At 41.6% G+C, this 27,947-nt stretch overlaps 1 protein-coding gene across 1 annotated transcript in view; it reads right to left on the reverse strand.

Annotated features, from left to right (window-relative positions):
- Positions 1-27,947, reverse strand: part of FRAS1 (Fraser extracellular matrix complex subunit 1) — a 408,429-nt gene that overhangs the window by 206,437 nt on the left and 174,045 nt on the right. The window contains exons 7-14 of the mRNA XM_044912923.1: positions 23,032-23,115; positions 21,246-21,347; positions 20,737-20,928; positions 15,968-16,057; positions 12,681-12,716; positions 10,674-10,821; positions 9,065-9,208; positions 7,609-7,743 (exon numbers count right to left, since the gene is read on the reverse strand). Of these exons, the coding sequence (XP_044768858.1) occupies positions 7,609-7,743; positions 9,065-9,208; positions 10,674-10,821; positions 12,681-12,716; positions 15,968-16,057; positions 20,737-20,928; positions 21,246-21,347; positions 23,032-23,115 (931 nt within the window). The remainder of the gene's footprint in view (positions 1-7,608; positions 7,744-9,064; positions 9,209-10,673; positions 10,822-12,680; positions 12,717-15,967; positions 16,058-20,736; positions 20,929-21,245; positions 21,348-23,031; positions 23,116-27,947) is intronic.

Raw genomic sequence — 27,947 nt, forward strand, 5'->3', positions numbered from 1 at the left:
ATAGAGTGTGATTTTACCTTTGAAAAATAATGTGTGTACGTCTGTGCATATAACACACACACACACACACACACACTCATAAATCGGGAAGACATTCACCAAAATACTGACAGTAGTAATTTGGGAGAGTTTGAGTCAGGGATTTTTCGCTGATTTTTTTATTGTGCCTTGAATTTGACTGACTTTGTCAAATTATTTTTTGTAATACATGGGAATTCATTTCATACTTAGGGGAAAAAGAACTACTCAGGGGGAAGGGGGGAAAATGCCTGTAGTCCTTTTTCTTAAGGCACATGCTGGGTAAATAGCTAATTAATCTATTAACCACATTTGTGATACAGCTGAATGATTTGCTCATCTTGGGTAACGTATCTGAATTTTTAGCAGGGTCTTCTGTAGAGCTTGAACCAAAGGGATGACTTCCCAGCTGGCAGGGGCTTTGGCAGGTCCACACGGAGAGAGATTTTACAAGTAGGCTAGCTTTTCATGGGTACATAAGTCAGAGGATGATGGCAGACATTCAGCTCACAAGGAACATTCTTAAAGTTACCCCCTCTCACTCCTGCCCCTCTACCTGTATGTCTTCTTTTTTTTAAGATTTTATTTATTTACTTGAGAGAGCAAGAGAGAGAGAGCGAGAGAGAGAGTGTGTGAGAGAGAACACAGAAGGAGAGGGAGAAGCAGACTCCCTGCTGAGCAGGGAGCCTGACACGGGGCTCGATCCCAGGACCCCAAGACCACCACCTGAGCCGAAGGCAGCCGCTTAACCGACTGAGCCACCCAGGCGCCCCTCTCTACCTGTACTTCTGAATCTACAACACACTGCAAAAGTTTTCAACTGCAGTGACCACCTCGGCCCAGCCTGATGAGCCAAACGGAATTCTCAGATTCCACTCATCCGCTGGGACCAATGGCAACCCACAGCTGCTAGGACTCCTGGGTTTTCTCTCAGCCCCTATTAATGAAATGGCTGTCGATTTCTCCACTGATACCTTGAGTCTATTTGTCTACGGAAATTGAAAAGCCAGAGGGACCACCAACCAAAACCAAGCTTTTGACGGGGAGCGCTCTCAGACTTGCCAGCTGCAGTAGCTTAGCCTGCTCAGATGGCAACAGTGATAACACGGAGGGGCTGTGGGCTCTGTGGGCAGCCTAAAAAGGGAGGGCAAGGTCGTGCAGGGAGAGTGTTAGGGCGGGGAATAGGAAAAAGAGAGAGGATGCATGCCATAGAGTCCAGCTAAAATAACTGTGAACCCTAGGAACTGGGCCGAAAGCCAGAAGACTTGTCACTAGTTTGTAATCCACGGCTAAAATATTTGGGGGTTCAGATTTGTCAGAAGAACGGGATCTGTCTGGGAGATAAACTCCCTTGCATTTGTGGCGGCCTTTCTCTGCTGGTATGTGATGCTTTTGTCTGTCATTTGTCTTCTGGCGCACACAGCAAGGGTCTGTAAGCGGCACAGGCAAATGCCAAACATAGCTGGCAGCGAAGATCCCGGGCACAAGACTGGCAGCTGCTTTTACTTTTTCTCCATTTAACCTCTACATGAACATCCAAAGCGGGAGAGGACTTGGAGTACCATCGCCACCTGTTTCCCCGGGTCTAGTTCCCTCAAGAAATGGACAGCAGGAGGGCAATCCTGTTGTTCCCCCTTCTGAACGGCTTAGTTGTTTTTTTGTTTGTGTATGTGGGTGTGTGTATGTGTGTATGTGTGTGTGTGTGTATGGCTGTGTTTAAGAGTAACCCTTCCAGCTCTGATAAGGCACTCTACCATCTTGAAGAGGAGGGAGATGGAGGGAAGAAAAAGAGCAGTGGGGAAAATCGAGACTCTGGAATTTTCCTGAGGCCACGCCTAGCCAGGAATTGCTGATAGGAAGTAAATAATAGAAGCTAAATGGAAGTTAAGTCACCTGCAAGCTGAAGTCTAGGCATGCCTGAACACTCCTGTCCTTTCTCCTCCATGCAATGGTTTCTTACACTTTTCTCAGTCAAAAATTATTCCAGAGGACCTTCTATGTGCTTAGCACTATGGGGAATTCAGAAGTGTAAAACCTGTCCCTGCCTCAAGAATCAGTCACTTCCTATTACACACCTTTTAAAACTGCCTTTATAGCACTGATAGTAATGAATTCATAGAGTGGTAATGATCTGAAATTTTCTGTATACTTCTTTACTGACACTCTTCTCCCATTGAGGAAGTAAGTTCCTCAAGCCTGGGCAGTTTTCCGTCCATTCACTCTGTATCTCAGGTTCCTGGTACATGAAAGAGACTCAACAAATATTCCTTGCACACACAGAATGGAAGAGACAAGAATATCACTTGAAGCAATAAGTCCCCTTTACAAGACACTCAGCAATTAAGGGAGAGACCATAATTGCAATATACTACCAGAGAAGGTTTAAACAATGCATACGATTTAAAGAGCAGAACAGAATGAGTGAAGACGTGCTGGGTCCCCAAACTGATGAGGCAATCTGGCAATGAAATAGGGACTGACCCTCCAACTCTGGGGGATGTGGGAGGGGCCACCGAGGATGCCAGCTTCACCATGACCATCCCGACGGAACCAGGGGGTGAGGAGGCGTTCCTTGTCTTCTTGAGGATTCCAGAACAGCAGTTTCATAAATGCCTTTGCCAAGAGCTCTGCCCCGGGCACAACCAGACTGAGCTAAGCCACATGCTGGAACATAATGCCAAGACCCATTAAGTCTTCACTGCCTTGGACCTGTGGCTCCAAGGGTCAGCGCTTCATTTCCACAAATGGCTGGGCTACTCTGGTCAAACAAAATTCCAACAAATAATTAACTTTACAAGTTCCTCTGTTCAAACTACAGCTTTTAAATCTCAACTAGGTCAGCATCCCCTATGTAAATTTACCAGGCTCAGTTACCCTAAGTTTTCCCTCTAATTATACCATAGTATTGGCTAAGAAACAAAATTCCAGACTCTCAACACTTAATCTGAGCATTTTAAAAAAATAAAAGGATTTTAACTTGTGATGAATATAGTAAACTGTTCCCTATATTTACTTCTCCATAACATATGAAAGTAGATTTTATTTGAAATCAGACGCAAATGGCACAAAACTCTGTTTCTTAACGTAAGCAATTTGATTTTCATTCCCATAAATTGAAAAATAAAGGAACAGATTCGATGACAACAGCTGCCTTTTGCTGTCCACACACTATGTGCCAGGCATAACATATTTATGTTTTTCAAACATCTTTTCTAATGTTCATCATAATGGTTTAAAGTAGATGACATTGTCCCCATTTTACAGTTGAGGAAATTGAGGCTCAAAGCAGTTAAATGGCCCATGCAAAGCCAGATAGCAGTAAGTGGCAGAGGTAAGAATCAAAATGATTCCCCCCTTCATACAAACCTGTAAATGTTCAATTGCTTGGTTCTTCAAGCTTCAGAGTCTAAGACTACACAGCAATCAGATATAGAATAAACTGCACGGATTTGCAGGTTTATGTGATTATTTCTTTACATCCCTGCAACCAGCAGCTAACCCTGCCTTGATTGCAAGCTCACTGATAGGAAACCCTATGATAGAGTCTTATTTCTTTTCATATCCTCAGGACCTCAAGCAGTGCTCAAAGGAGAATGAATGTAGGAGAGAGCGAAATGGAACGGGGAAGAAGGACAATGAAAAGAAGAAATACAAGTCTCCCATATGGAGGGCTTACTAAATGCCAGGCACCATCCTAAATGACACATGTGAATTTATTCCTCTAATCCTTACAACCAGGCTATATGGCAGACATTACTGTTGCTGCTTTACCCATAGGCAATTGAAGTGTGGAGTTTAAAAAAAAAATACTGTTTGTAGTGACAGAGCCAAGACTGCAATCCCGGTGGTTTGGCTCCCAAGCCTACGGTCTTAGGCACTGTGTCACACTCCCTCCCATCTCTGGGTTTGCAGAACGAAGGGAGCACTCGGCACAGGGTACGCATAGCTCCATCCTCGGGCCTTTATGAATACTGGAAGTTTGGATCGCACAAATCAAACACTGACTCACGTGTAAAAACGGGCTAAATTCTACTCTTTCTTTACTCAAAGTTATAGTCTTATGAACTACTTTTTTTAAACGAATCTTGCATGGTGTGTGTTAGTTTGGTTGTTTTCAACTTTTTTTTCTCATGGGCTCCCATGCCTAGGATTTGTGTGTGCAATAGTTCAGCGGTCCCACCAGAGTGGAACAGGGGTTCACTGAAAAGAGGGGCAAGACAGGTAAGGAAGAATGTTTTCAGGGCATGGTGAGCTGAGTCTGGATCCAGAGTTAGATTCCATAACAGGGTTTCTAAGAAGAGGTAATGGAACCACCACTCTGGTAGAGAGACCAAAATAAATCCAGGACAAGTGGTACCCAAGAGCCATGCAGGAAAGGTACAAGGTCATGTGGTAGATGGGGCAAGCAAGGAGCATCCTTACCTGGGTCAAGCCTGACCATCAGGCTGGGGTGACTCAGGGACAGGCTGTTAATTCCTGGAAATGGGTCACAACAGACAAGGTAGAAGGAACCAAAGGAGAAGCCCAGTCCAGAACCTGATGTCCACAGGGTCAAGAACAGTGGGACAGGGTGGGCAACAGGGATGTTGGACCAGATCCAGCTGGTGGCAGAGGAAGCCTAGGGGTTAAGGCAGAAGCCCAAGTGCCAGGTCTAAAAAATGAGTTCTGGTCCCTGAGAAGGTGACTACTCTTTGGCCCTACCTGCTGTAGAGAAGGGGCCATGTCTATCTTGTCTGTCCCTGACTTAGATTGGTACAAAGACTGGCTGGTGCTGAGCCTTCAGGTGAAGCGATCGAAGCATCAAACTCCAAAATCAGGGAAGGCCGAGGAAATAAAGCAGTGACTGGTACGCGGGTGCACAATGTGGTCTGTGTTTACAACACTATTCAGTTTAACCAAGCACAAGAATGTAGTAATAACATTAATATCTGCACACACACAAACACATTCATCTGCCCCTGTGTGTATGGGAGTGTATACCACAAAACTCAAGGGAAAAGGGAAAATGATAAGGACCCCTGAGGATGCAATTCTCTGGCAGGACCCCAAGCCTTCTTTCGACCCTCTGGTATACCTGCTCCCACTCTCGTGCTGAAGAGCCATGTGTTTATGTGCCATTTGGCTCTGCCCCATATTTGTCTCTCAGCCCTGTATTCAACACAGTGAGCATGAATATTAGGTAATTTCCAGTAAACTTCTGGTAATTAATTTCCTCAGCAAAGTGTTCACTTTCTTTTGGTTTTGATGGGTCAATAAAGTGGCAAATTATGCCGGTCACCACATAAATGACCCTGCCAAGAGGAATCAATCCAGAAAAACCTGTTGTTACCATTAAATGGCAGGCTTCTCCTTGGAAAATTCAGCATGTGCTGGAAGAGCCCTGGTTGACTGACCGAATTCCAAGGTCAGTGGTGAAAAGCCACCAAAAATAGCACAAGCACAAATGTTGCAAAAAATTCCAATAATGAGAAAGCTTATTTGGAAAGCTTATTTGGGCTGTCTCAGCATTGAAACAGTATATGGAAATTGATCACAAGTTTAGCTTTAATTTTTAAGATCATTCTCGCTCTCTCTCTCTTCTTGCTCTCTTCTTTCTTCTCATTTTATGCATAAAAATGCAACCAGGCTGAACTAAAGCAAATTGGTTTAATTCCCTGGAGGGAGCATGAACAAATTTTCCCAGCAACTTTCTACCAGAGGCATTTGTGTATGGGTATGTGGATGGAATGTGGAAGCAGTCAGCTACGTAAACCAGTAATCAAATGAAACATTACCCATTTCAAAGTGCCCTATAACAGCATGAACATCCCCCACTAAAACACCGGGCATGGGAGAAAGGAAAATGGCCCCCCAAAAGAAAGGGAGAAAAAAGTAAATATGTATGTGGGATGTGTGGATGGGGGGAGGTGTTACGGAGGGAAGAATAAAATCTAGGGGGAATTAATTCCCTTTTTAAAGGCAAATCTGTCACAGGAGTGCTAGCAGGCGGTCTCTTTGATGGGATAGAAGAAAGGAGAAGAGACTACATTCAGTAACTTCATCAAATTGAAATTTTAGCAGTTTACCTAAATCGCCCAACCATTATATACTTAGGAAGGTGTTTGGATGTGCCCACTTTAAGCCTGTTCTAAAGTAAAGGTAAACTGAACACGATAAGTAAGAAACATTAAGGGTTCTTTTATCTTTTATGGCTGAGACTCCTATTGAAACACTGGTCCTTCAAAGATCCCCAAAGGGTAATACGTTTCCTCATTCATCAAACACTTGTTCAACAAACTGCTGAACAAATGCTGAACACTTTGTGCAGCCCTTGACGTTGGGGATACAGAAGATATTTTTACGGGTTGCAGAGAGCTAGCATGTCTTCTATTCTCAATGTAATTGGCTCCAGGGTAGGTCCTGCCATCCTCCTATTTGTACGACATAAACAGTACCAGTGTTTCCCTTCAAGATGGTTTCCATCAGCCTGTGGATCCTGCTTCTGCGCACAACCTGGAATGGAGGCCAGCAGACTTTCCACATAGGACCTCACATACCACAGAGCTCATTCAGCCCGCAGAGCCAGTAAATACCATGCACTTACTCTTTTTTACTCTATTCCCTCCAAATGATCCTCCTGAAAATCTAACCAAAAGCATAAAAGGAGGAAGCATATGAGCTGACCCTCAGACTGGCCCACCTTCAATGCTCATCACATCTCTGCACCCTGTCCTGCTCAGCTGCAGAACCTAGCTACCACAGTTCCTTGTAAGACACCTAAGACCCTCCCTCTGGCCTGTCTGCCTTTTCAGGTTTGCCTGCCACTGAGCACCCTGCCTTAGGTTCTGAGCACACCTGATCCTCTGTCTCCTGCAGATAAGCTTAGAACTCCACCCTCTGTCTTTGCTTCCACCCCATCTCCCATTCCTGCATTTATTTTTTTTTCCTATTCCTGCATTTAAAACATTCTTTATACATTTACTTTTTTACTTATACTCAAGATTATAATCACTACTGAAAAAATGGCCCAGTATAAGCAACAAATTGCACTGAGACCACTCTGACTTCCAGAGACTATGATAATATTAAGAAGTTCGACTAGTTCTTAATTTAGACACACAAAGCTACTAAAGTATAGAGATACTAAAGTAAGAGTAAATGTAAATGCCATCATCTGTTTTGCTTGTCCAAGTTTCCTATCATGATGTCACTTGCTTATTTCTGTTTCTCCTTCACTCTTCAAGCAGAAATAAAATTTTGAAAAAATATAGATCTGTTTCTCCCTTCATTTTCATTTAAGCACTGTGTATGCACACAAGGAAGGAATCGGACTTACGACACAATGACCACCCTGATCTGAATTAAGAACTGTTCCAGGGCCCCTAGGCATGTGCAGAAGGACTTTGAGAAATCTTACCACACACGCACACATCACCAAAGCACTAATAAGCTTATAAAAACATGTGTCATCTCTCTCATCCACAGTTCTCGGCCCATCAAGAGTCTCGCTCAGAGTTTCTTCTCAATACTTGAAAAACTGCTCACACTCCTGGTGGCCCCAGATCTCTTGGAGGTGGGGGTGGCTTTCTCGGTGGCTGGGCCAGGGCTTACCTGCACAGGAGTAGCGGTCTTGGTAGAAGCCGTCCTCACAGCTGGACACACACTGGCCATGCTGCATCAGCAGTGGAGGTTGGCAGGACGAGCACTCCAGCCCACTGGTACACGTGGAGCACTGAGGCTGGCAGGCTAGCTCCGAGCACGGGTGGGGGAAAGAAAAAAGGGGCAGCTCTGATTAGCTCAAAGATGCCACCCCGGTGCCAATTCTTATGTAGCCCAATTCTGAGGCTCTGGAGACACCGAGAACAAGAAAGGCAGGAGAGTCACTTTACCAGCCTTCATTTATATGGCACATATTTCATGCCAGGCTCTGCATGAAGTGCTTTCTATGTAGGAATGCATTTAATCTTCACAACAAGCCTCTGGGTAGATATTATTAACCCCCATTTTTCACATGAGGAACAAGCTCCCCAAGATTAAGTCACTTGTCCAAGGTCACGTGAACCTGGCATTTGAAGCCAGGGGCTGCTGAGTCTGCTCTTCTTATCCAATACCCCCCAATATCTTTCTCCCTCAACCATTTCCTAAGAATATCCCTTGTCTCTTTTCTTCCACAACCCATGGCAGAGATAGAAATAACTTTCAAAAAGGCTAAAGATTAGGAATCAGGAAAGTAGGGAGAAGTAAATAATTACAAAAATAATAAAAGCAGTTAAGCTCTATTGAGGCTTGACAATATCCTAGAAACTATTCTAGACACTTCATGTGTATTAACACACTTAATCCTCATAAGAACCCTCTGAGGAAGGTACTAGTCAGTATTACTCCACTTTACAGATAAGAATATTGAGGCACAGAACAGCTAAATACTCACAGCTGGGGTATAAACCAACACACTCTTAAATGGATAATTAGCTCCATGAGTCAGAGATAGGAGAAAAAGTAACGATGATCTGGCCTCAAACAAGCCAAATTCTGCCAGGTAAGATCTTAGACGCATAAGAACTCTGAAAATTGACATGAACCCGTTCTGGATCTCCCAGTAACTCACAGGAGATAAGCTCTACTATCGATTATCTGTGTGATGTTGAGCAAACCAGTTGATTTCTCTGGCCCCCACGTTCCCCACTTGCAAAATGAGAAAGTTCTAGTAAGAGAACTCAAATGCACATGTCAGTTCGAAAGTTCTATCTTGGATTAACTGAGTGTTGTAATAAATGACACCAAGAATCCCGGAGATATTACTAACTTTGAAAGTCTTCAAAAAATGAAAAATCATATCACGACTACTTAGTAACATTTGACCTCCACATCGCCTCTCAGTAAGCATCAAAACACCTGTGAAATGTTAGAAGCAAGAGACCTTTGGGTAGAGATGCCAAGTAACTCATGGCTGATGTTACTACCCTCTAATGGTCTTTGGAAGTTGTGCATTTCCTGCATGCATGGACCCCCTCCTTGACAGCAGTGGGCCTCAGTCCACATCTGGGCTGGCTGCCCAGAGCCATACCTAAACAGAGAGCTCCAGCTTGGTAAAATCCCAGACCACAGCTATGTACACACTGTCCATTCCGCAGCAACTTTGTGGGGTCCTGACACAGGTCACAGTGCTCCGGAGACTGAGAGCAGGTCAAGCAGTCTGGGTGGCAACGAACTACAATCAGGGACAAAGAAGAGAGAATTTAGTAAAGACCATAGGATTTCTTTTACATTCTTCCAGAAAAGAATCTACAGAGTATATGCAGTTGTATAGAATATGAAGAACAGAAAACTCTGCAACTTAGGTATGAAAAAAGCCCCCAAATAGCAAAAGTGATTTCAGTGCAAGATTTCAAAGAACCTCTCCTTGTCTGAAATATTATTACTGTCTCTGGTAGCTACAAATTGAAGACACTAAAAACATGACTGAATGGTCCTATTAATGCTTCTACCTGCTGGAATGCCTCTACAAACAGGAATTACCAGCTCCGTAATATATAATTTAAATGAATTCAATAATTTATGATTTCTTAGACGTTCTTCTTAAGCTTTGGCATGCATAGAGTTAAGACAAAACACAATTTTACAAAAGTTATTTTCTCAAAAAAAGCTTTCTTCTTTTTTTCTAAAAAAAGGCTTTCTTCTTTTTCTCCAAAATTCAAATCTCATTCCCAACAACTGGGATTATCATTGAATTCAGTGGCAATTGTAAGCAAAGGACTTCTTTCAGGTTTTGAAGTTGTCAAGGACTTGATTTCTAAGGTATAGTACATTTTAATATGCTAAATATTTGTTCTGGAAAGTCCAGGGAGCCACATTGCTAAAGGTAAGATAATTAAACCATAAAGTTGCTTCGCTTTTCCCATGATAAGCTCTTCACAGAAACACTGTGATTAGCCAAAATAAGTTGAGTGCAACAAAAGCAACCGCCAATATGAAAAATTGTGACCCACAGATGAAAACAATTAATTATGAAATACGAATGGAAGAAAATGCCACTTTTCCAAGTGAGACGAAGCTTATAGGCAAATTACTGCCCAGCCAGAGCAACGCCAGTGCTTGCCAACAATTATTAACTGGAACTAATACAACCCCAGGTGATTTGAAAGCAGAGTTGCAGAACAAGTAGATAAAATTTTCTTTTGGAAGAAATTAATGAGTCTTTAAACTTCAAAAACCCATTTGAGAACTCCAAAAGGAACCATCTGTTTAATAGCTCACCTTAAAAAAAAAAAAAAAATGGACACCTGTAACAAACTTTCAGCAATTGTTCCTACAGCTTCAACAACGGAACAGTCCTAACACATATATTTGCCTTTGCAAGTTTCCCTACTTTATGCTGATATCCATAATAATTTTTTCAAGGTAGGTAAGGCACATTTTACCAATGAGGTAATTAAGATTTAGAGAGGGTCAAGGACTTGCCCAAGATCACATACCCATAATCTGTTGAGTTTGGCAAATACATAGACAAAGATTCAGTAACATCATTTGGTAGAAAAATTAGCAAGGGACAAACCAACCAACCAACCTAGTAGGTGACTTGAAAAAAAAAAAAAGCATGAAGGGAAAAAGAAGATCTCTCTGAAGTTTTTGGCAGTAAAAATCTCTTGGCAGAAATAAATCAGACACAGACCCACCTGACGTACAATCTGGACAGCACCGTCCCTTCACCACCTGGGATAGTGTGGCCACTGGACACGGTGAACAAGAGGGCTCGTAGCAAGTGACCTGAGAGCCCCAGCACTCACACACCTTGCAAGGGCCATCCTCCCACTTCTCCCCCTCCTGTACGAAACAGTAAAGAATGACACTATCAGAATTGCCAGAGTTCAGAAGACGGTTTGCTGGTGGAGAACCTACAATTTCCCTAAGGGACAAAATGAAGGTCCTGCTCCCTACCATGCAAATCTAACTCTGAAATAGGACAGCAGTTGAAGAGTCCCAAATTTAAAAAGGAAGATATTTCTCCTTCTCTGTTTATAATTGATTTGTTTTAATGCAGAACCCAGGCACACTGATAAACTGAGAAAGCATTCTGGGGCTCCCGGAATAAGCAAGAAGCCTGTAACACTTGTTTCTTAGCCTATCTCACCAAAAACAAAACAAAACAAAACAAAACAAAACAAAAAAACCACCAGAGGGGATTACTATGTACTTAGTGATTAGCAGGTACATTACATACAATCTTTATAACAACAGTGGGAAGCTGGTTAAAGCCCTGAATTTCCTTATGGTTACTCAAGTAAGAGTAACAGTAGAGTCATTATATTGTCAAAAGGATAGCTCTTGTATGACCGTTTTTAGTGGGCTGTAGTTGTGCATGGACTTTCTCATGTTGAAGTATTCTTTTCAGCCAAGCAAATTATGGTAATAAACATAATACTTTGATGAAGGATTCAAAGTGAATTATAAAGAGCAATTCCTTTTTGCTCACTATCCCACTCACCCTGGAGATAGGAAAGAGACGAAAGTTCCTACCAGAATGTTTTGGGGTGATGAAGGAGGTAAAACAGGGAAGGATATTAGAGCATATTATAATACCAATATTTGATAAAATTTTTATTTTTTTAATTTTTTTTAAAGATTTTATTTATTTATTTGACAGAGAGAGAGAGACAGCGAGAGAGGGAACACAAGCAGGGGGAGTGGGAGAGGGAGAAGAAGGCTCCCCGCTGAGCAGGGAACCCAACACAGGACTCGATCCCTGGACCCTGGGATCATGACCTGAGCCGAAGGCAGACATTTAACGACTGAGCCATCCAGACACCCCAATAAAATTTTTATCAAGCCAACTGATGTTGAACATTCCAAACAATTAATGTGGCTATAGTTAGCAAAAATTAATGACAATATTAGAAAAAAAATCAGGAATATTATCTTGAGAAGGTAGAAGGGCTTTTCTTCCATTTCAAGGCAAACTGGATTACCAGGACCCCCCCCCCTTTTTTAAATTTTTTTTAAAGACTTTATTTATTTGAGAGAGAGAGAGATCTCATGAGCGGGGGGGAGGGGTAGAGGGAGAAGCAGACTCCCCACTGAGCAGGGAGCAGGATGTGGGACTCGATCCCAGGACTCTGGGATCATGACCTGAGCTGAAGGCAGTCGCTTAACTGACTGAGCCACCCAGGCGCCCCCCAGCCCCCTTTTTCTATAACTTCCAAAATTATAAGCTTGCTTGTGTGAACAAACATGCTTGCACCTTCCCTTAAAAGAAAACACTGAATGTTGTCCTACAAAAAACCTTGGAAGAATGAACACTCAGCTTTGTTTTGGGGAGCTAACACTCCCAAACCCCAAAAACTCTCCATGCTTTGAGGAACATGAAATTGCACTGATGGTTAAACTGAATTTTCTAGGCCAGAAAAAATCAGGAGGAGGAAATCATCACAAAAAAGGGAAAGGTACGTGTAGGAGCTTGTAGTTGGAGAAGTATTAATTATTAATTATGGGGGGGAAATAGGGTAAGGGAAGGAGCAATAGTTTCAATGAGTTAAAGTCTTAGTTATTATTAACTGGACCATGGTGCCATCAAACATGACTGTCGGAAATACTATGACATTAAGGTTCCCCAGGACAGTTTATGTAGATCATTGCTTAGAATAATTCTATAAATATCTGTGTACCAGTCAAAAATCTATACTTACTGGAATACGCTTAACTTCACTTGCATTTGAAGACATCTAGGAACAAAGAGAAATGTATTTATTATACCACTAAAAACACCACTAGGCTGATCTACTTATTTTCTCATTTAAGACTTATCCATTTTGCCCAGTAACATGCAACTTCATTCGTTATGAATAGAAAAAAAATCTACATATGTCAAAAAACAAGAAAAGCATATGATAGGAGGTGAAGACAACATGCCGCGGAAATTTTTTTTGAACTCTTATTCTTTGTGCTTAAGCACTTGGCTTCAATTTGCTTCCACATGAAGGACTCACAGTCAAGAGATCTAAGCCTGTAGGGGCAAACTCTTCTGTCTTGTAAGATACCACAGCATTATTTATGGGGATTTAGACCCATTTAAAGCAACTTGCTTTTCTTTATTCCACCTGGCTTAATTTACCTCAAAAACAGGTAGGAAAAATGATACTATGATTGAGAAATTAGAAATTCAACATATATAGGCAGCCTTTAATCTCCTACATTCTTAAGAAATAAGGATGACTAAGTTACAAACCACTTATGAAACAAACAATGCCAACAGCATAATAACAATGATGCCATTTTTTAGCTTTTCTTTTTTTTTTTTTAATGTGCCAGGTTCTGTTCTAAGTGCTTTACAGGTATTATCTCAATCACCCCATAAGGTAAGTACTATTGTTATCCGTCCTTCACAGATGAGGATTAAGTAACTTGTCCGAGGTTATAGTCAGTATGTGGCAAAGTAGATATTTGAACTTAGAGCGCCCACTGTTAACCCTACACAGTGCTCTCTCCCCAGCACATACAGGTTGGCAGATGCAATTTTCCCAAATTACGAAGCAAAAGTATGGAGGACTTAATCCCAATTCTTATCATCTTATTCTGATTGGTCAATGAAGCAGTTGTCTTTATGATCAACTGCACTATTTTTTAGAACACAATTTATCAACATTCCAAAACCCCATGTGGAAAATATGAGCTGTATAAATAGAGCAAATTTGAAGAGATTATGATAAATACATTTTCCTTCGGGTACATAATTTTTAAAAGCGCAGACTTAGAAATAAAACCTTAGCATGATCATTTGTTCTTTGGGTGTTGAGTTTAATAAGCTCTTTATAGATTTTGGATACTAGCCCTTTATCTGATATGTCATTTGCAAATATCTTCTCCCATTCTGTCAGTTGTCTTTTGGTTTTGTTGACTGTTTCCTTTGTTGTGCAAAAGCTTTTTATCTTGATGAAGTCCCAAAGTTCATTTTTGCCCTTGCTTCCCTTGCCTTTGGCGATGTTTCTAGGAAGAAGTTGCTGAGGCTGAGGTCGAAGAGGTTGCTGCCTGTGTTCTCCTCTAGGATTTTGATGGACTCCTGTCCCCACTCCCCTCCCCTCTAGAACCCTCAGTTTGTTTCTCAGAGTCCATAGTCTCTCATGGTTCGTCTCCCCCTCCAATTGCCCCCCCTTCATTCTTTCCCTCCTGCTATCTTCTTATTTTTTTTTTTTAACATATAATGTATTATTTGTTTCAGAGGTACAGGTCTGTGATTCAACAGTCTTACACAATTCACTGCGCTCACCATAGCACATACCCTCCCCAATGTCTATCACCCAGCCACCCCATCCCTCCCACCGTCCACCACTCCAGCAACCCTCAGTTTGTTTCCTGAGATTAAGAATTCCTCATATCAGTGAGGTCATATGATACATGTCTTTCTCTGATTGACTTATTTTGCTCAGCATAATACCCTCCGGTTCCATCCACATCGTTGCAAATGGCAAGATTCCATTCCTTTTGATGGCTGCATAATATTGCATTGTATATATATACCACATCTTCTTTATCCATTCATCTGTCGATGGACATCTTGGCTCTTTCCACAGTTTGGCTATTGTGGACAGTGCTGCTATAAACATCGGGGTGCACGTACCCCTTTGGATCCCTACATTTGTATCTTTGGGGTAAATACCCAGTAGTGCAATTGCGGGGTTGTAGGGTAGCTCTATTTTCAACTTTTTGAGGAACCTCCATACTGTATTCCAGAGTGGCTGCACCAGCTTGCATTCCCACCAACGGTGTAGGAGGGTTCCCCTTTCTCCGCATCCTCGCCAACATCTGTCGTTTCCTGACTTGTTAATTTTAGCCATTCTGCCCGGTGTGAGGTGGTATCTCATTGAGGATTTGATTTGGATTTCCCTGATGCCAAGCAATGTTGAGCACTTTTTCATGTGTCTGTTGGCCATTTGGATGTCTTCTTTGGAAAAATGTCTGTTCATGTCTTCTGGTTAGCCTGGTGATGGGTATTAAAGAGGGCACATTCTGCATGGAGCACTGGGTGTTATACGCAAACAATGAATCATGGAACAGTACATCAAAAACTAATGATGTAATATATGGTGATCAACATAACATAATAAAGTACATTTTGAAGCAAAAAAAAAAAAAAGAAAGAAAAATATAAAACCTTAGCATGTAATTTCACCGCCCCATCCAATCCCTCAAAATCCTCTCAATTCTACCTGCAAAATAAATCGAGAGCCTGATCACTTTCTATCACTTCCTCCCTAGACCAAAACACCATGACCACCTCTGGACTATTGCTGAAGACCTTCCAACCAGACCATGACTTCCAATCTTGCCCCCTTCCGTCACTCGCCTGCAGAGCGGCCAAACTGACCCTTTCACAAGTAAGCAGGTCACAGCACTGCTGCTCAAAGCTTGCACGGCACCCACGTGTATGTGAGGGTAAAACCATGGCGTCCAAGCTACCTAGTGGACCTCATCGCCAAATCTTTTCCCCTCATTCACTTGGTGCCAGCCATATTCACTTTCTTTGTTTCCTGAACGCACCACGCACACCTCTGCTCAGTCCTTTGCATTTGCTGGCCTGTCTTCCTAGCACATTTTCTCTCTCCTGGTCTCCATGTGGCTTGCTTGCTCTCTCACTTCGTTTAGGTTTTGCTCAAACTTCTCACCTTATGTAAAAAAGCACCTCCCTCCCCTCAGCTACTCTCTAGCTGCTCTATTCTCTGCGCAGTACTTGTTACCCCCTAATGTGGGCAGGCATCTGTCCTCTGTGTCCCCACACTAGAGCATAAGCTCGCCATAAGAGCAGGGACTCCATCTGCTTTTTGCTTCTGTGTCTCTAGTACCTGGCACATAGTAGGTGTGCAATCACATTTGTTGAACAAATGAATAGTTGAAAGATATGAGAAGGTAACGGCCCCTCGTTAAACTAATCTTGAATTATTAATTTTTAATAGTCTCCAGTTACTAGCCTGATACTCACAAATTCTGCATTTTCTTCATCAACACAGTAACCATTCTTTGAAATGCATTCAGGGCAGCATTTTCCATCTAAGTGAATTAATTCTTCACCCTGTAGAAGTAAGGATTGCAGAGGCACATATCAAATTACCATCTCTAGGTAGCAGTGCCAAATTGCAAAACAGCGGGATTCCCTGACTGGAATGAAGAACCTCAGCACACCCTTTGCTTTGGCCCTCTGCTTATTCCCTCTCCCCGTGTTGTTTTCCCATGGACAACCTAGGCCATGCAGCTCACCCCTCCAAGTGCTTTTTCATTCCAGCTCTGGTGATACTTGTGCACAGAGCCCTCCATCATTCCCCACCCATACCTGGGAGCTCACACGAAATCAGAATGACCAAGATTGTTCATTGTTGTAGTCTCCTGGAAAGTTACCAGTTTCAGAAAAGGATCAGGCTTGTGATTTGGTTTCATTAACAGTGTTCAAATCAAACCAACACTTTTCCTTGAATACGAAATGAGATACATCCCTTTATGCACAGATGTAGTCTCAAGCATAAATTAAACAGGAGACAACTAATTTTTATTCAATATTCTGAATCTGTTATCCAACTCACATAATTACTATTTTTTTAAATTAATTATAAGAAGGAAAAAAAAGGTCACACTGAGAGGGTAGATACTTAACTTACAAAGTCTTATCATTTTAATTTAACTTCCCAATATTAATAATTTCATTTTTTTATTTCTATAATAAATAACAAATGCTTACTATAAAAAAATTAAATAATTAAATAATTATAAATTCTATCACTTAGTATAATTCCACTGCAAGCCTGCCTCCCAGGGAATCTGCTGTGAAAGATACAATCTCTGTTTACAATTTTTCATGTGCATATACTAACATCTAATACCTATAGGCTAAAGAGTATTTTTTTAAAGTACTTTCCACTTTCTAAAGATAGATCTTCTTTCTAAAGAATGGTGATGTTTCTTTAAATCAAGACATTTAATTTGGGATCTACATTACATTTAAAGTGCAGAAACCACGTTAGGTAAAAATTGAATAATGTGAAATTGTGCAACAGAATAATCACAGGGATATTTTATGTTTAAAAACACTGTGCACTAAAAAATGTATAAAATAAAGGCATTGGTTGTCTTTGAACTGTAGCATGATGGGTGGATTTTAAAGTCTCTTTTCTACTTTTCTTGAGTATCAATTTTCTAAAATGAATATGTATTATTTTAATGAAGGGAAATAGGAACTTTTAAAGGAAATACAAAAATACATGAATGACTAACTTTTTTTTGACTGTAACTTTTTACGGTGTCTAAAAACTGATTTCAGGAAGAAAGGAGTCGTGTATAGATCGCTGTCCATCAAAATGTAATGCCAATCAGAGGCCAGTGGAGAGCAGGGGATGCTACAGAGAGCGGGCGTATTTACATATAAATTGTTTTGCAGAAACGTGACAAATCAGCTGGTAGTGCAGGCCTAACCCAGAAATGGTGAAATCTGCTTTCAAAGCATATAAAGGGGTTTATATGCAGGTAATCTAAGTTGTTTAAAACAATGACACTGAGTATTTGTACTTCTATTAAAGGCAAAATGTGTAACTGCTGCTTGAGTGCCTGCTACAGGGCGTAGAGACCAAACGGAAAATGGAGCCTGCCTCATCCCAGTAGGGCAAGGAGGGTGGCTGTTCAGAGGCTTCGAACGCTACTGTAAATAAAAGCAGGCCTTGCTGCTGGGGAACAAGGATTCAGTTGGGGTGAGGTAGGGAGTCCTAAATAGATCTGCTATTTATAGAAGAAGCCCGGATGCCCCAAACTGCAGCAGTTCACTGTGGTGGGGAGCTTGCTGCAATTAGCATTTGACTTTTCCTTTGAGAAAAATTGCTTTGAGGAACAAAACTAATTCTTTCCTTCTTTTTTTTTTTTTTTTAAAGATTTTATTTATTTATTTGACAGAGAGAGACACAGCGAGAGAGGGAACACAAGCAGGGGGAGTGGGAGAGGGAGAAGCAGGCTCCCCGCAGAGCAGGGAGCCCGATGCAGGACTCGATCCCAGGACCCTGGGATCATGACCTGGGCCGAAGGCAGTCGCTCAACCGACTGAGCCACCCAGGCGCCCCTAATTCTTTCCTTCTTAAGAGGATTCTGCTGCATGGGCCAGATGGAATCTGCTAACCCCTCCCCCACTGAATCACACCAACATCTATCCACCAGACGAAAGATGGTGTGAGTCCACTAGCTTGCCCATTGAAAAATGAAACACTCTTTTGAGGGAATTTTCCTCCACTGGAGAAGGGAAAGGCACCTCACACGTGCAGTGTGCCCATCCCCTTCCGTGTATGTTGTGATAAGCTTCGATCCTACCCTCCCCCCCCCACCACCATTTTATGTCCCAGGTGTGAATGCTAGGTCCTTTAAAAACAAGTAATTTGACTTCTCCATCTGAATTCATGTTCAAAGATGACACAAAATTTTAAAAAAATGCAAATCCTCATACTGTGCTATTTTACTATGGATGCATTTGTGTTTCAATGTCTAGGGATTTGGTTGGATACATCAAAAACAAAGGCCATGCCATTTTCTCCTTTTTTAACAAAGGAAAATGATGTGCTGATTTCCATGCTACTCAGAACATTGCTGTTCATAACCAATGTGATCATTATTACAACGGTGAACCTGTATAGTTCTGTCTCTTCTTCTACAAGTTGACTTTTCTGCCTCTTTGTGGACGCACATACACTTAGACCTAATCTACCCTTGGTATCCAGGAACCAAATGCCCGTGATATTCTAGGAAAGGCGGAAAGTGGGGTAGAATTTTGAATAAAAATACCAACAGCACACTTGCACTGCCCCCTCGGCAGACGGTCATTTTCTCCAGATGCTTCTCATGCATTTCATTCGTATTTCCATTATCGTTGATGCCACTGCATATTATGATTGCTGTTGATGTATCTGACTTCCCCCAAAAGCCTGGGAACTCTTGAGATTAGAATGTGTCTTATTCATCTTTTTATCTCCAAGCTAAGCAGAAGTTAGGAAGTTTGCACTCCAGGCATTCACAGAGCTATTTGCAGAAGTGTGGCACAGAAAGAAGGCTAAGGGATATTTTTGGTAAGATTCAATTTCGGTTAAAATTTCACTTCTGGTAGTGTCTCCAGTTTAGAACCCAGTGCCTTCAACAACATTTGGAAACACAGGTGTCACCTGGAAGACACCAGTTTAGTTGACTAAGGACCTGGAGAAATGGGCTAAAGGCATTAGAACTCCTCAGTTCCTAACAGAGAGGATGGGGTGGGAGTGAGAAGCAGACAGTGCTGGGGGGTGACTGCAGGGGAACCGAGGCCCTCTCCATGTACTTCCGCTGTTGCTCCCCATTTTTCCTAAGAACAGAGAAGACCTGGTGCATGGGGCCACAGGTAGGTGTCACAGAGGATAGCAGGAACTTGGAAATGCATTAGCATTGGGGACTCTGGGTCAAATTATTATCTGTGATTGAGACTCTTTGCTCAGACTTAACTGAAAATAGGTGGCTAAAGGACCCACGCTACCAGAATCACCTCTCCCACATTTTCCATAAACCCTGGGATATTATTCAGCAAATTAAGATCTTAGAAAATAATGCAGCATTATCCCGGCAGTCTGGCGAGGCCAGGAAGCCCAGCCTCAGCTTGAGAGAGAAGGAGGGGGAAAAAAAGGGCCCTGACTGGGGTTTTTCTCATCTTCGTCCAACCATTCTGACTCCCCTGACATAAAGAAGGAAAAGAAATGAAAAGGCATGTGGGGGGAAATAAATCTGCAAAAAGCAAGACCCTCTTTACCTAAATACGTTTCAGCTCTGCCAAGACTTAGAAGTAGGAGGCAAAATGAAAAATCACCCTGTCATTGACAGCCCTGTTTGAAAGGTTGTTCCCCAGCTCAGTGCTAAGAGGAGCTGAGATGTGGGGGAGAAGAACTAGAAAGAAAAATGACTTCACAGATATCCAGTGCTTCAGATCTTCTGAGTTTCCCTCATCTACTCAAGTTCACAACCCTGCGGGAAATTGGTGGGGCGGATGGGAGCGGTGAGGGAGAAGGAGACAACTTTCAAAGCAATTTGTTTTGCAATGGGTCAAAATTGAGTTCAAAGAGAAAAAGAAAAAAAAAAAGCAATTTCCCTATAATATACATCTATAGTCCAAACAGAGGCTGCTTTGTTAGAAGCTTCTAGAAATTCTGCAGACAGCAGAAGTCAACAGAGGTCATCCGCGTTAATTATTTATGAGGTTCCCCTCCCTCTCTCTTTAAAACAAAAACAAAAACATTTTGTTTTCTTTCCTGATCCGTAGAAGCAGCCGTAGGTGCTGGCTCTCCTTTCTGCTAAGTACTGCCAGTAGGGCCCGTGACAGAAGCCGGCCGCGGGAGCACCTGCAGACCTCTGTTTCATAACCATAGCAAGCCGGGCAGGCCACCAGCCATGAGGTCCAGCTGCGCTGACTGATAGGCTAATGTCCCCTATCAAGTCCTTCCCTTTCATGTCTCTGGCTCAGGGCTTCCAATCGGACCAGATGCACTGAGAGCTAAAAGCTCCAGGGGGCTGTTCCAAGCCAGTCTGAACACATAGTGACATTTATTTTACACCACAGAATCTTTGTGCTAGAAGGCTCTGTGAAATGTGAGTGGTCAACCTGGCTGTCGCCTCTGCTGCTGCCAAAAAGTAAGGAACAGGTGAGGGACCATATCTCCCACTGGAGAGAACTGTTACAGTCCAAGTGGAAATGCCTTCACTTCTTACCTGGGCACACTCCACTTTGGCACACTCCCCAGTCTGGCAGATCACTTGGCCATGGTCACACACGCAGAACTCGCAGGCCGAGCTCTTCCACATTTCATCCTGGTAGCGCACAATCCCGTTGTGAGAGCAGCTTCCCACAGGAGACACACATTCCTCACAGCATTCCCCGTGACGCTGAGCCCTGCTCTGACCCTGAAGAAACAAAGATGGCGGGTAAAGGGCAGTTCTCAGGAGACTTTGAACACATCTGAGCCAATGGGGCAGAAGGACATAAAAGGCCAACACTGTATGCTGCTCCTTTCCCCCCACTGCCTAACCTAACCCAGATGAGGCAAGTTCCTCTCTACCTCAGCCTCCTTCCTAGGAAGCAGGTCTTTCATATCTTTATCAAATATTTCTGAATATCATAAAACTTTCGATTCCCTCAAAAGACACACTGGACTGAGAAATGCATTGCTCAAATGACCCAGGATAAAGCTTTGAAAACCAAGCCACACTCTCTCAAATACCTTGTCACATCTTAGTGGAGGGCAGGCTTGTTTGTGGCACCTGACCTCACCCTCGTCACATATACACGTGGTACAGGCATTTTCATTCCACTGCTCACCATGCTGAGTAAAGAAAGGACAAAGTAGAAAATCAAGCGTCACATACATCAAATAGAAACACGGGCACATAAGGCACACAACTTTTTGTTACAATTTTTAATTGAGCCACATTGAATGTACTACTGAGAAATGATATCATTTAGGCAGCAACGGCCTCTACGAAAAAAGTCAATGATGTCCGAAGGGAACTTTGCATCCATTTTTATTCAACTGTATTTATTCCATAGATGTGTTGAGGGCCTGCTCTCTGCCAGGCACAAAGGGGCCCTGGAACATCAAGATTAATAAGACCCTGTTGGCTGCCTAATGAGTGCTCATTCTTTAGCTCTTCTTTGCCAGGAGACCCAGTGCCCACTGCCACATACTCAATTTCCCAGCTCCCCTTGCAGTTAGGGTAAGGGCATTGTCCCAATCCTAACCAAAGAGACCTCAGGGGAAGTTTGCTAGAGCAGTGGAGGGCAAAGAAAAGACTCTTCTCCCCCACAAAAGAAAATCCATCCCTTTTCCCCACCAGCCATTAGTAAAGATTGTGTGTGGACGAGCTAGTCTGGAGGAAGCCATCTTGGGGACGTGAGGGGAGAAGACAGAAAGCAAATGCCAACATGCTGCCGATGGCAGGGCGGAAAGATCAAAAAAGGATCCTTTGATCCTTGAAGACATCATCAAGACCTCAGTTGATCAACCCTGCAATCACACTACCTCTGGACTTCTTGTTATATGAGATAATAAACATTTTCATTTTAGTCACTTTTAGAGGAGTATTTCTGTTACTTACAACCAAAAACTTCACAATAGATATAAAGGCTATCTCTTCCAGGAGAAATTAACCTGGCACATGTGTGGCTATTGTATTGGACAACACAGATCTAGTACATACAAAAGTCCTTTCCCAATAGTTATGTTCATTCAGATTTCAAGGGACCCATCTAGATTTGTGACATTCATTCCCTAATACTCTGTTCCAGATTCTCTACTGAGAGTCATAATTCCAATTTCTATTTAGTCTTCTTTAGAGTGGCTGGCAAGCAAAGGAAGTAGTTGGATTTATTTTTATATGTTCTTTGCTTTTGAATAATGTAACCTTCTTTTGGCTCAGCTGGGCACTCCTAAGAACATTCATTCGTTCATTCATTCATTCAGTTTGTTGAACTCATTTTTATTTGGCGCCTATTATGTGTTAGGCACAGTTATCTAGATTGTTCCAACAGTACTTTCAACTGTGCAGGTTCCACCACCACTAGCTTCTCCCCTCCCTTCTCTCTCTCCCTTCCCACCCCCATGCCTCCCCTCAGTGTAATGCAGGGGGAAGCCGTGTCTGGATATCAGTACATACAATCCAACCAAAGCAGAAAGACATTCCCCGGGCCTCCAGCCTAAGTGTAAACTGACAGTAACCAATGATAGTCCTTTTCTTCCTTCGAGACGTGTAAGCAGTAAATTCACCAAGGTCCGTGACCCAGGTGCTGCCTGCCAGCACATTCCTTTATATTTCTAATCCTCTTCAATTTAATTTTTTCATAAAGGCTTTCCACAAAGAGAAGGAAAAAAAGGTGTTTTTTTTTTTTGAGTTACTAATCTTGGCAAAGACTCAGACAAAAGGGTGGGGAGGTCTGGTGGTTGGAAGGGCGGAGGGCATATGTGTGAGAATGTATGTCAAAACACGCAAAGGGGGTACAGCAAAGGTTACCTCATACACTTGGCCTGATGCAGAGCAGGATCGGGAAGAGCACTGTGGGCAACATTTTCCAGGAACTCGGACTATAGTTTCATCCTTACATCCAAAAAAGGAACAATCCATCAAAAGGAGACATTAATAAAGTCCACAACAGTAGGAAAATTTCATTCATAGCCAAGTCAATCATGTGCCTCAAGCATCCATAAATAGCAATTTCCTCTCCTTTAGTATTTATTAGTCACCTGGTGCTTTGATAATTGGCACTTCCAAAGTCATTGTGACTCTCAAGAGGTTTGCACATTCCTCAAGTCCTATCCTCTTCTAAGAACAAACAAAAGCACCAATAATAACAATGACAGTAAGAATAGTACTTAGTGTTTGCCAGGCACTATTTTTTTTTTTTTAAGATTTTATTTATTCATCTGACAGAGAGAGAGAGAGAGAGAGAGAGAGTGCGAGAGGGAACACAAGCAGGGGGAGTAGGAGAGGGAGAAGCAGGCTTCCCATGGAGCAGGGAGCCAGACTCGGGGCTCAATCCCAGGACCCTGGGATCATGACCTGAGCCAAAGGCAGACGCTTAATGACTGAGCCACCCAGGCGCCCCTGTTTTAAGGCTTTACATGACCCTATGAAGTAGATGTTCTTATCCCTGTTTTATAAACAAGAAAAGTAAAGACCAGAAAGGTTATGTGACTTGTACAAGGTCACACAGCTGATGTGGTAATGACAAATAGTAGGAAAGAGACTTCAGAGCACCAACCATACCAACACTTAAGAACACTTAAGCTCCTGCTGAGTTACTGCTAAACTCAAAATGGAGGCATCCCTCTCCTGATAAGCTACTTCACTATTCTTTTGCATCTTTATGTGAATCCACATCTTTATGTGAATGCACATTTATATATATGCATTAGGGAGCTCCTTAACATGAAAAAAATCAATTTTATTCCTAGATAATTGGGAATGAGAGCAGAGCAAAGTGGTGAGAGACTAAATGTCCAAAGAACTGCCAATGCCCTCTCCCTACTTCTCCCCTCTACCACTCTCACCCCTAGGATATCAGACCATTTGTCTCCACTGCCCTGAGAAGAACTTTCATAGCAACAGTCCCCTCATTAATGCCAAAGAGTCAGCTTCTCACTTTGACTTATCACTACAACCTTTTGAAAGGCAAGAAGGTAGACAAATTAAAGGCAGAGGAAGGAGGGTTAGAATGAACCAAGTTTTAAAGACTAAGAAGTGGTTCATCTTACATAGAAGATACCTTCTGAATGATTACCTTCACTTTCTCTTACAAGAGGCAGAAAATGAGCTTTTATTACCATGGTTGCTTTGGAACTCATTCTGTAAGAAAAAGGCAGCCAAAGTACTTGGGCAGGGGAGGGGGTCAAAGAGATTTAATTTTTCTTGGACAGTTGCAGTCATACCTCAATAGTTCTTTAACCCAATGATGTATGGTTAGATTAATGCATTACTATCTAATGGGGATTTATTTCAAACAACTGAATCACTGGGATTAAACTGACAACTGTTTTTTTGTTTTAGGTTATTTTATTTCTTTATTCTTCTATATGGAAAATATTATGGCCATTGATGTTTAATAGAGAATGTGAAAATTGGACATGCACTGAAATCATTGAGCATTTCTCAACCTCAGAACTATTCAGCTTAATGAAATTTCAGTGAGAAAGTAAAATAAAGGCATATTTGATGTCATACTATTCAGTAATTTTATTGTAGTAAACAAATGAACTTATACAATGCTTGGTAAACAGGGAACAGATGTAATGATCACAAATCTTGAATCAGCAGAGAGTCAGTATCAGTCTGTCTTAACTAACATGGACTAGACCCAAGTATAGTCGCAGAGTCAATTCGAGAGCACAGGGGAAGAAGGAATTACTTGTAGCAAGATTGGTATAAGGAAAATCAAGCTTTCCAATTCTTACTGGCAATAGCTAATTATATATTTTATTGATGGAAAAAGAATCCTTATTCACCAATCCAGATCAACAAGGGCAGGAAGGAAACGCATTTAAAGAGAAAATATCCCAGGATACAAGAGAACTACCTGACCGAGAGGTGAGAACTCAGCTGGGCTAGCGCTTCATAAGCAAGACTGGAGATGCAAGTAAGAAGATGAACAGCAAAGTGGGTCAGAAAAAATGGGGAAGACTTTTTAACAGTGAATTTTGTTGTTGTCATATGTCTGAATCCTATCATTCTGGGCTATGTAGATTTGCCCTTCCAAATGTATAGTCTACACAGGAGCCAGCCAACTATGGACCAAGGGCCAAATCTAGCCTACCACTGCTTCCCTAAACTTTTATTGGAACACAGCCACATCCACTCATTTACATATTACCTATAGCTGTTTTTGTGCTACAATGGCAGAGTTGAGTAGTTGTTTCAACTGAATGGCACACAGAGCTGAAAATATTCACTATCTGGCTCTTTACAGAAAAAGTTTGCCAACCCCAGGTCTAATATGGCACCCTCAGTAAACACAGGAATTGAATAAAAAAAATACGATTAATATTATTACAATTTGGGGTAGGGCTACCATTAAGGATATATTTAATTATGGTTTTTCATATTCCTTAAATAAAAATATTTATGATAAAAATTTTACGGTGTACTATAGCTAACAGCCCTTGATGAAATATTTTCCCACTATGATACCTCTGCAGATATAGAAAGAGATAAAAATTTCACCACCAAAAAATAAAACAGCCAACCTCCTACCACCACTATGAGGAAGTCCCATTGAACGTAAGACATTCTATGGACTTTCTTTGCTGTGTAAACCTAAATAGATATAAGAACCATCATTCTGCCTAACTCTCTGCCTTTCTGTATCAAACACAACCCAGATCCATCCCTCCCGTGTGTGGCCACTACTGTTTGAGGCAGTCAGGTGCCAGTCCTCACCTCCCTCAATATCTTTCTTTCTACATCTAATCAGAGCCCATAATGTAAAAAAAAAAAAAAGAATGGGAAGTATGCATGTTGGAGGAGGTAGAGGGAGTGATAAAAAGTTGGGGAACAGGATGATGTCTCAAATGGTAAAGCACATGGTCACGGAGAGAGAAGGAGAGCGCCTTTGCAGCAATGCAAACTGGGGAGTATAGTTTTGGTTTCACATACTCAAAATGTAGGAGGGTTGGGCAGTGGAGGTAGGAAAAGATCCAATCTCAGTACAGTAGAACTACACTGACTGAAAACCCACCAGCCCCTCAGACATGAACCTTTCTTAGCATCTGGCTATGGATCCAAGAAGGGGAGTTAGCCGGGGGCAGGACATTTACCCTTGCAGCTTTCAAGCAGTGGGTATGGACAGATTTCTCTTGATCAAGGATGAGTAAACAGAAGGAGAGAACTTGGGAAAAACCCTGAAGAGCAAGCAAAACAAAATGTTCTAAAGATTCAGAGAAAGAGCAGACTTCTGAATGCTACATACTACAGGATCTAAAAGAAAAGATTTAAAAGCTATTTTGCAACTTCAGTAAGATGCATGAAAATGAAGTCTTTATTTAATAGAAGCAAGAAGCAATAAAGAAAGAATAAGCGTTAGGATGAAAAAAAACTAGATGAACCAATGAGAAGAAAAATAAGGAAGAATTAAAAGAAAATTAAAGTGAAATAGTCAAATTAAAATCAATACTAGAAGTAGTAAATACAAACTCAAGAAGCTCTCTCCATATGAAGAGGAAAGACACAAAAGTGAAAAATGATGAGACAGCATGATTGATAATGAGGGGGAAAGCGAGGGGAGCAATCTAAGAATCATCGTGTTTCTAGAGAAAAGAGAATAACTGGAATGAATATGATTAAATTAAAGCCATAACTGAAGAAAGCATTTCAAAAACTGGAATACAGACTGACTGAAAGGGCTGCACTATATTCTAGGCAATAAGGTGAAAAGACACCTCACCTAGAAATATCCTGAAAAAATGTTTCATTTATAAAGATAAAGAAATATCCTGCAAGAATCCAATAGAGTAAAATTAGTTGAACACAATGGAATAGAAAGCAGACAGACCTCAGATTTCTCCATAGCACTAAATTTCAGGATTCAGTGGAAAGGAGCCCACAGGGTTGGGATGTGAAAATATTATAATTGCCCCCAATTTTTGAGCCCTCCAATTAGCTCTAAGGTATATGGACAGGAAGAAAATAATTCTCAAACCCTTAGTGGCTCAGAAGACATCCAATCTTCTATCTTTCTTGAAAAGAACATCCAAAGATGAAATTCAACCTACTCAGATTCATCAATGTGGGAATGAGAAAATTATAAAAAAATTATTTAAAAGTATTAAAAAATTGGTGGTAATATCATCAGGAACATTTGGGATGCCTGGGTAGCTCAGCCAGTTAAGCTTCTGCCTTCAGCTCAGGTCATGATCCCAAGGTCCTGGGATGCAGTCCCATATGGGGCTCTCCGCTCAGTGGGGAATCTGCTTCTCCCTCTCACTCTCCCTCTGTGCGCTCTCTCTCTCTCAAATAAATAAATAAATATAATCTTCAAAAAATATATCAAGAACAACTCTCATCAGACTGAGCAGACCATTTTAATGAGTCTACAAAAATGTGGATGGGTTAGGGCTCTGTTCATAAGGCATCTGGACAAAAGTAGCAAGCAATTTTGGTATGAATTTACATCCCTCCTTAAGGGAACAACACCCTGTTTAAACATAAGAGATTTCTCCTTTTGTCAGAGATTATCACCAACTTCTAAAATGTGATTTTAACTATGAAAAAAACAAATATATCCACATTTGCCTACAAAAAATTTGGAATGAATTACCAAAAAAATCTATTACGGTGTTTTTGAATGATAGAAATCTAGATGATCATTTTGTGCTTTTCTGCCTTTTCCAAACTTTCCTTAATAAGTACAGATTCATTTTATGATTTAAAAGAAAAAA

This window comes from Neomonachus schauinslandi, chromosome 2 (assembly GCF_002201575.2).
Source record: "Neomonachus schauinslandi chromosome 2, ASM220157v2, whole genome shotgun sequence".
NCBI lineage: Eukaryota > Metazoa > Chordata > Mammalia > Carnivora > Phocidae > Neomonachus > Neomonachus schauinslandi.